General features: G+C 54.0%; 1 protein-coding gene across 1 annotated transcript; it reads right to left on the reverse strand.

Moving 5' to 3' along the window:
* Positions 1–1,647: 1,647 nt before the first annotated feature.
* On the reverse strand, positions 1,648–6,235 carry IRF2BPL (interferon regulatory factor 2 binding protein like). The gene has a single exon (XM_081048897.1). The coding sequence runs from the start codon at positions 4,805–4,807 to the stop codon at positions 2,468–2,470; it is 2,340 nt and encodes a 779-aa protein (XP_080905023.1). The 5' UTR covers positions 4,808–6,235; the 3' UTR covers positions 1,648–2,467.
* Between the last annotated feature and the right edge of the window lie 2,688 nt (positions 6,236–8,923).

An 8,923-nucleotide genomic window follows, 5' to 3' on the forward strand; every position in this document is an offset into this window, starting at 1 on the left:
ATGAGTTTATGAGAAAAGCCAACCCAGACCTTTAAGTGAAATGTGTGATTGGTAGCCAGGCGAGGATGGGTTTTAGAATTAACTCTTCCTACAGTCTGCTATGCATTATCAACCCCAAGTTAATTACCCCTGAGGATGAAAATAGGTTTCATGACTCATAAGCACCAATACAACACTTGGCAGCGGATGAAAATCCAAGGACACATTTGCAGGAAGCTGACACGAATATCTATTTATATGTGGGGAGATTCTTAAAGAGGTGAGACAGGCACCTCCCATGCACCAGGATTAAGAGGCTGCAGCAGATCAATTGCCATTTACACACACACACACACACACACACACACACACACACACACGGTTTCCACTACTTTAATGATAGTGATGGCAAAGCAGGAACAGAAACTAAAAGGGTGTTATTAACAGCAAGTCCCAACACCAACCCAACCTCCACACCGGTGTTCTGAGCTAACCCATGATTTGTTTTTCCTCCTCAAGTGTGCCGGCGCCCATACCACCGCCCTACCCTCCTTCTCCCTCTTTGATGGGAGTGTGGGGGGACACCACGTCTCTTCCCTTATTCGTCCATCCTTGGTAGGGACTGTCCTGGTCCAGCTGGACCCCAACCAGGAATGGGGTGTGGCAGGAATGAATTTCAGATCGGATGGCCGGTTGTTTTGCTTCCTCCCTCCTGTACTCTCTTGCTCCATTTGCCTCCCAGGAAAGTACAAGGTTCACACCAGGGTTGTTTGCCTTCCCGGAGCTCTGGGAGGGTTTGTCTTGTTTCTGCCAAGGGGGCTCAGAGCTCTAAAGGACATTGCTGTCCCCAGTCTCCTTTCCTTTCACTCTATACTTCACAACTCCATCCAGCAAGTTGATTAGGTGAATAATTGCATTTCTTCACCAAACATTCAGTGGGAATGTTTTTTATTTGGTGTCATAAGTGACCTTTGCTCAGAAACTGGGTTTGGGTTTTTTTTCTCTCTTGCCCACTCCCCACAATTATCTTCTGACCAGCTAAGTGTCCTGCCTTTAGAAATATGTAACAAAAGAGAAGGAAAGAAACAACGTGCAATGAAAGGTAAAAACTGCTTTCCCAATGCATCAGCTAGAAGCTGCTGGGAACTCTCCTGGCTTAGTCCATGCATTTGTTTCCCAGTTGCCCACACCCCTCCTGCCTCTACTGATGGCTCTCAGCTCTGGCATTTTTGCTTTAAATGTGCAGCAACAGTGACTTCTGCCACATCTAAGAGGCAAAGCACCCTAGTTTTTTTCCTACGACTCGCACAAGTCACAGCTGTATTAGGTATCAGCATATACTCAGGGCCACAAGGCGAGCCACCAAAAAACAATCCTGACAATGCCATTTGCAGCTGGGGCACCACATCCGGAAGAAAATAGAGATGCTGAAGAGTAAACAGAAATCGCTTAGTCAGCAACTGTCCTCGCCCAGAGGTGAATGTAAATAGCCTGGTAGTGAGGGGGAGGGGCAGCCAGCCAGCACAGGGCTTTCTACAGATGCCATCTCTGAGGGCTTTCAAAGGCACCAGCATTTGTGTTCTACGTTGGAGACAGGGAGGGTGTACCCCATGTTAGAACAGTGTGGCCTTACCCCTAGAAAAACACACTTGCTGACTCGGGGCAGAATTAATATCAATTGAATTTATTACAAGTTACTAAGCTCCAAGGCACATTACAGTGTTCTGTTAACTACAGAAATGTATAAAGGACAAACAGAGCAGATTCTCCATGTCTAGCATTTCGCTCTACTGTTCAAAAGCATCCGTGCATCAATAAAGCAAAAACAAAACAACACGTGAAGATTCAACACATTCAGGTCAGTAGAAACAAACCCAAACATTTTCCCTCACAAACTTGCAACGAAAAACACCCCGCCCCCCGCCCAACATCCCCCTTACCATTTTGCAAACAAAACAAAAACAAAACAAAACAGGACAAAATAAAGTGAAGACTTCAACACTTGGGGCTGTTTAGAAAGAAGCTGTCACCATTTTATAGCATCATTTTTTTAGGCAGCAACACTGGCCTTGGCAAAAAAAAAAAACATTTTCTTTTGTGTGTTTTTTTTCCTTTCAGAGAGTGCATAACATTTACAAAAATACACACCAGCAGCAGTCGTTGCTAAGGGTTATTAATTCTGTACCTAGGCAAACACTCTGCCACCAAATAAATGCTAACAAATATGATGCAAATGACCCAACCAATATTATACTGCTCAACACAAACCAGCTTATCCTTCAAATGAAGAAGTTACATACCTTTGTTTCAAAATATAGAAACATACGACGAAAATAATGTCTATACATAAGACTAACTTTTTGCAGTTTGTTATATTCACAATTCTACATCTTGGGGTGAGGGAAGGGAGGGTCGATGTGGGTGGGGGAGGGGCCCTCTGCATTGGAGAGGAACTGGTCTGGGGCAAAGGAGGTGGCCGTCTTGTGGTTCAAGGGTCTCTCTCCTTTTTCACTTTAACATCCCCAGCTAAGATCGTCGCGATTTCACCCTGCATGAAGGCCCAAGGTACATTTGACCCTACTAAGGGGCATTTCTCTCCGCTGGGGCAGTACACCTCGCCGGTGGCCCCCTGGGCCTTGATACTCTCTCTAGAGCAAGGGAAGCAGAATTTGTGGCTGGGGACGGATGGGCACTGAACAAAATGCGTGTCCTCCAAACGTTCGTGGCAAATGGTACAGCAAAGGGGCCCACTGTTGGCCATAGGGGAATCCGGAATGTTTTGGGGGTGCACTTGGTCCATGCCCGGGTGGGTGCCAGGTGGCGGGGGCGCCACCTGCAAATTCAGGTCCCCGTTCCGTGAGGCCAAACGGCGCTGCCCGGGCACAGAAGCCGGCGACACTGGGCTGCTGCTGTTACGCCGCGCGGACGCAGTGGTGGAGTGCACAGAACTGCCATCCTTGGGCGAGTGCGCGGTGCCCAGAGTGTCTGCCACCGACATGAGGGCGGCCATGGGGGATGGACCGTTCTGAGGGGCCGACTCAGGCGGGGTGGTCCGATTGGAATGGGGTCCCAAGGGTGGGGGCGGCGGAGGCGGACCCCCGGCCGCGTGGCCTGGCGCCGCAAAGCCCCCGGCCGACATGGTGAGCTTTAGTGCCTCGCTCTGGTTCGCCATCCACTGCTGCCTCTGCTGCTCCTCGCCCAGCTTCAGCGCGCCCTCGGCGGAGTCCGGAGGCTCGGGGGACGCCTTCCTCTTGCGCAGGTTGGCGGCTGTGCCCCGACCCGAGGGGGTGGCGGGCGGCAGGGCCCCAGTCCCCGGGGGTGCACTGGGGGCGCGGCTTAGACTCACCAGCGCCGTGGGCAGCATGGGGCAGCTGGCGTCCAGGTAGGGCTGGGGCAGCATGTCGGCGCCGGGCACGCCCTCCTTAAAGAAGCGCACGGCCTCGGGCAGCAGGTCTCCAAGTAGGCGCCAGTCCCCGGAACCGTGTTTCTTCTCGTACTCCAGATACTTGAAGCCGGAGGATAGACCCCGACCGAAGTCCTTCATACAGTCCTGGTACATCTGCTTGGCCACCCCAGATGCGCTGGAGTACACGTTGCCCGAGCCCGTGGGGTACTCAATGAATAGCTTCAATTCGTAGTCCATGCCGGGCTTGGAGACAGCGTCGAAGGCGAAGACGCGGCCCAGTAGCGAGTGGTCCTTCTTGAAGCGAACCTCGTAGGGTGTGCAGCCAGCCAGCGTGAGCAGCGTGTCGCGGACCATCTTGGGCTTGTTTGCCCACTCCTCCGCGCGATTGCGCAGGCTCTCGCTCAGCTCCGCCAGGGCCTCGGCGTTACGCTGCTTCTCCTTCAGCTCACGCTCTTGGTCGGTGCTCGACACCGAGCCGGGCCTTTTGCCGCCAGCACCCACGCCCACCTCGGCCACCGACGACGAGGTCGAAGACGATGCCGAAGACGACGCGGCGGATACTCCCGGCGCGCCCCCGAGACAAGCGGGGCCCCCGGGGGCCCCTGGGGGCGCGGGCGTCGGGGGCCCACGGCTGCCGAGGCCGTGGGGCGGCGGTGGGGGCAGTACGGCGGCGCTGGCCGGGCCGTTAAGCAGCGTCTGCGGCAGCAAATTGGGGGGCACCGTGAGTTGGGGGCCTCCGCCACCCCCTGGGTTGGGCAGCCCCGTCACTAGCCCACCGTGCGTCCCGCGCCGAGACGACGCCGAGGACGAGTTGGGGCTCTGGCGGTTCAGCTCCGGGGGTCCCTCCTCCGGTGCCGACTTGGGGAAGCCGTTGGGGCCCCCCAGGCCGTTGGGCAGCCGCGCGGCGTGGCTGCTGCTCCCCAAGCTCACCGGCGGTGGCGGGTACTCGAAGCGGCTGCGCTGTTCCACCGCGGCGGCCGCGGCGGCGGCGGCGGCTGCGCTGAGGCCGTAGCGCTCCAGGCCGGACGGGGCTGCCAGCACCGCAGGCTTGGTAGAACCATCGACGTGGTTAAGCTGCTGTTGCTGCGGCTGCTGCTGCTGTTGCTGCTGTTGTTGCTGCTGCGCGGCGGCCGCCGCCGCCGCTGCCGCCGCCGCCGCCGCCTCCTTAGCCGACAGGGCCACCGTCTTGACCCCGACGGGCGGCGGCGGCCCGGGGGAGCGGCCGTCCTGGAAGCAACCGTGCGCGCGTTTCAGCTGCCGCGCGGTCTCGATCACAAACTCAATGCGATCGGCGCCCTCGTAGTTGACGCAACCGCGGCACACGGGTTCCGAGAAGTCCCAGATCATGGCCCAGGGCATACGGGGCAGGTCGCACAGGTAGCAGGATTGTCTCCGGGACGAGGACACCTGCGCCGCCGACATGTTGCCAGCCTTGAGAAAGGTAGGCCCCCGCCCGGGCTGTCTCCGCGGCGCCTTCTCCTCTGGGAGGACCTGCAGGCTGGGGAGGGAGTCCGGCAGCGGGGGAAGCGGGGGGGGGGCGAGAAAGTTCTGCCCCAGGGGCTGGAGGGAGAGCGCGAGTCTCCACCGCCGGCGCTGCGCCTCTCTGCGGGGGCTCCACCGGCCGAATTCAGCCCGCTCCTCGCCCCCACCTCCTACTGCGGCTGTCTCGTCGGGAGGGGAGCTCAGGCGCCTTCTTCCTGGTGCCCCGGACCCGGGCTGGAAGCTCCAGGACCGGGGGGAGGGGGCGAGGGTGCCGGGTGCTGACCGCCGTTGGCTCTTGGCCCCCTCCCCGGAGAGGCTGGTGCGTGGAAGCTCGAAAGGGGCTGTCTCTTCCTCTCCCCTGGGGTTCCCCCTACGAGCTGCGTCCTCTCCCCGCCAGGCTCCCTGGGGCGAGGGCTAGAGGGTGCAGTGCCACCCGGTGCCCGGGTCCAATCTTGCTGAAATCGCTGCTTCCCAGGGCTGGGGTAGGGAGGGGGAGCCGAGAGAGGAGCTTCTCTCCTCCGCTGCGTCGGCTGTTCCGCTGGCGGCGGCTGGGTTTGCACGGCCGGAGGGAGCCACCGCGGCCACTGCTTCCAGGACGCACGAGAGCAGAGAAGAGCGCACGCACGCAGGCTCCCGCTGCCCCCAGGCCTGGCCGGCACCCGGGCCGCACCGGCTGGCGGCGCTCACGTTGGTTGCAGGGCGCTCACGCGGCGCCTGGGCCCGGGTCGCATCCCTTCCCGCTCGCGCTCGCCCGGAATGTGGGGTTGTGATTGTTACTCTACGTTCCGGAGGCGCGTCTCGGCGCTCCCGCTCGCGCTGCGGCTCGCGCTGTCCCCGGCTTGGCCGCGCGGGATGCCGCCCGGGCGGAGCGCTGACGTCACCGCCATGCTCTGCACCAGCTCTCCCCCCCCCCACCCTCCGCTTTTACACTTCCTCTGTAGAGCCCACTTGTTGCTCGGAAAAGGCGCATGCGCGGCTGCATGCCCAGATTCCTCTCAGTGGGCCCCTCCTCCACGCCTCCGCCCTCCCCTCCCCCTTCGCGGAGTGTGTACAACAGCTGAGGCCTTCAGAGCTAATGCTGGAAGTCCAGCGCTGGGGGTGGAAATTAAACAGACGATGACCTTTACTTTCCCCGCCCGGCTTTCCCAAGTAAAAACGCATTTTAAAACCACCAGCGTCCTTCCTGATCCCGCTTCCTCCCCAACCCCACCCCACCTCGGGCAGTGAATTTAAATGTCCCGTTTCAAATTTTCGCTGTGAATTTCATATAGGGTATTACCCATTTCATCTGCAGTCAAACCTTTTCCCCCGGTATGGATTTACATTCATTGCTACCACTAATGCTGAAGCACCTGCAAAATTAGCTGTTTCCCAATCTTCCAGAAACTGCCTTTCCGATTTGTTTTGTGCCCTGGTCTAGAACCTGAGCTTCAGCGATCGAGCCAAACGAATTCGGGGTGAGTCACCCCCTTCCCCCAGCCTCAGTCTAAAAATTTTGGCTGAGTGTCTAAAGAAGCTAGGAGCACCCAGAGGCCTTTAAGGAAAAACAGTCAACTGGCTGCGCACAGCTGCAGTTGGGGGCAGGGAGGGGAGGTGCTGGAGAGGCCAAACAGGTGAGGGGTTTTTCCGGGTTTGATAAAAGGTGGGGGCAGCATTTAATAATATTGATACCTCTTTGTAAAGCGCGGTGCAGTTTACAAAGTTCTTTCTCCCGTGCTGTGATTTCATTCCTTAGTGTCCCAGAAGGCCGAGCAAGGCTGTGATTTCTGTTACAAGATCACTACTCATCAGTATTGCTTATTGTAAGAACAGATATGTTGGTCATAGCTCTACTTGGGGCATTTCAACTGGTTCTTCTAAGTATTGGATCTGCTTGGGAGGATTTTGTTTGTTTTGTTTTCTTCACCCTCATAAAAATTGAGAGAATCCTGGGTAAGGCTGGAGAAGTGGAGGCAATAATGGGATTTCAGGTTCTGGAGTCTGGCAGATTAGGATGGAATTTCCTTTACATCACTTATAGTAAGTTCTCAGTTAATGTGGTCAATAGGTTCTTCTACCTTAAGCAGAAACCAATTTTACCATAGGCTAATTGATATAAACGAGAGTTAGGTTCCTACAGCATTTCATCAATATCAACGTTATAACGAAATGACCTTGAAAGAAATGCTGTTGTTGGAGGACCTGCTGTATTGGCTTTGTGATCTTGAATTAGTTACTCTCATAACCTCTGTTTTCCATCTGCAAAATGGGGTCATAGGTCCTAACTTATTAGGACTGGTTGAGATTTCATTTTGTTTCTTACCATAATAGGTAAGTCACTGAGACTTGCTGTGAGCCAGACACTGCTAGGTTATTTACTGGCATCATCATTAAACCCTCAATATTATCTACAAGGTAGATTTTGTTATTAACTCTGTTTTACAGGCTCAGAAAATAAAGAGGTTAAATAGCTTGCCCAAGGTCACACGGCCTAGAGACAGAGCTGGGATCTGAATCGAGTAAATCTGATTTGAGAGGTGGCTTTGACAAGCTTAGGTTCTCAGGGGTGGTTTGGGTACTCAAAATTTCCATCAGCCCCCCCCCTTTGTTACATACAATCTCTTCTAAAGTACTATGCAAATACACCTTCATAACCAACCCCCATCTTCTTCTTCCAAACAGATTGTGCTACTGAGTTCTTCCATATACAGAAATTGTGGATCTGCCATTGCCACAGACTCTAACATAAATGCATCATACAGTATGTATAGTGTAAGTCTCACAGGAAGCTGTCAGTAAGTGTTGGTTATTATTAGTATTGATGTTAATGTTAGTACTATTGCTAGTTAACATGAAAGTACTTTGTAAATTGCATAAAATGTAAGGATCATTATTCTTCCTACTATTACTACTAATTGTAATAAAGTTCAGTTGAAGCAACAAGAAGTATTTATTTTTATTTTGACACTTGACCTTCAGAGCCTTCCAGCATTCCCAGTACATGATCTCCCACTCATTCTGGAGCCCAGGGTGCAAAGGAAGGGGAGTTTTTAAGGATAGGGAGAAAGGGGAAAGGAAGAGCCCTAGGGAGCCCCTCTTTCATCTCAAAGCAGCCAGATTTCTGTTTTTGCAAAACAGTGAGCTCACTGTGCACTCCCCAACAATAATAAACTTTCCCTGGCCTGGCTGGCTCCGGGCAGCGATTCCTCTGTAAAGAGCCGCTCCAGGAGCCTTGCCTCACCCTTCCAGACTACAGCCCTCCCCATACCACAGCTAGCCTGGAGTGAGTCAAAACATAGGGCTGGGAAACAGAATGATATCCCCATCAGCCCAAAGCTCCGGGCTCATTAGCTTTGGCTAGGCTGGTTTGCCCACTTCTTTACATTTGTATTTATCAGCCCTTCCCTTTTTTAAAACAAAAATGCTGAGCACTAGCAACCTAGCCCCAACCCTCTATCCAGGCTGCTAGATAGCAAGTTGCGATTCTGTTATGGTGTTATGTTTGGTATGCACACACGTCACGTCTCCATCTCCTTGTCTGTCTTTACCCTGATACTAAAGGATACACAACACACACACACACACACACACACACACACACACGATATCTTAAGACACAGAGTTGGAAATAAACACCCATTTAAACAAACTTCCATACAGTCTCCTTTAAAAGCATAACTCCTTTAAAAAGCATAACTCTCTTGATACCCTTCCCACCCTCAAAAAATCACCATCATTTATGGTGATAAATTTCATCTGAACAGCTTGTCTGAGATGGCCCTGCTTGGGGATGTGTTAAGGGATTGTGAGAGGCAAGAACATCAATGTCTTGGAGATGGATTTTTTTCCCTGAAGCAGAATCCCATGTGACAACACTGCATCCATAGTGGGAAAGAACTGGGATGGGGCGGGTTTCAAGCAAAGCAACCAGGTGGAAAAAGGGACAGAACTCTGGCGGTAGGGTCTAGGAGACTAGGTAGCCGAGCTCGGCTCAACCAGACACGAGGAGAGACGCCTGCTGCAGTCCTCCCTAAAGTTCCTTGCTACCTACGTTGCTGTCTTAACCCCAGCTTGCCA

This window comes from Rhinolophus hipposideros (genome assembly GCF_964194185.1).
Source record: "Rhinolophus hipposideros genome assembly, chromosome: 5".
Taxonomy (NCBI): Eukaryota; Metazoa; Chordata; class Mammalia; order Chiroptera; family Rhinolophidae; genus Rhinolophus; species Rhinolophus hipposideros.

What these genes read in the sequence shown, in the direction of transcription:
- IRF2BPL (XM_081048897.1), bottom strand. Translation starts at nt 4,807, where the DNA reads ATGTCGGCGGCGCAGGTGTCCTCGTCCCGGAGACAATCCTGCTACCTG.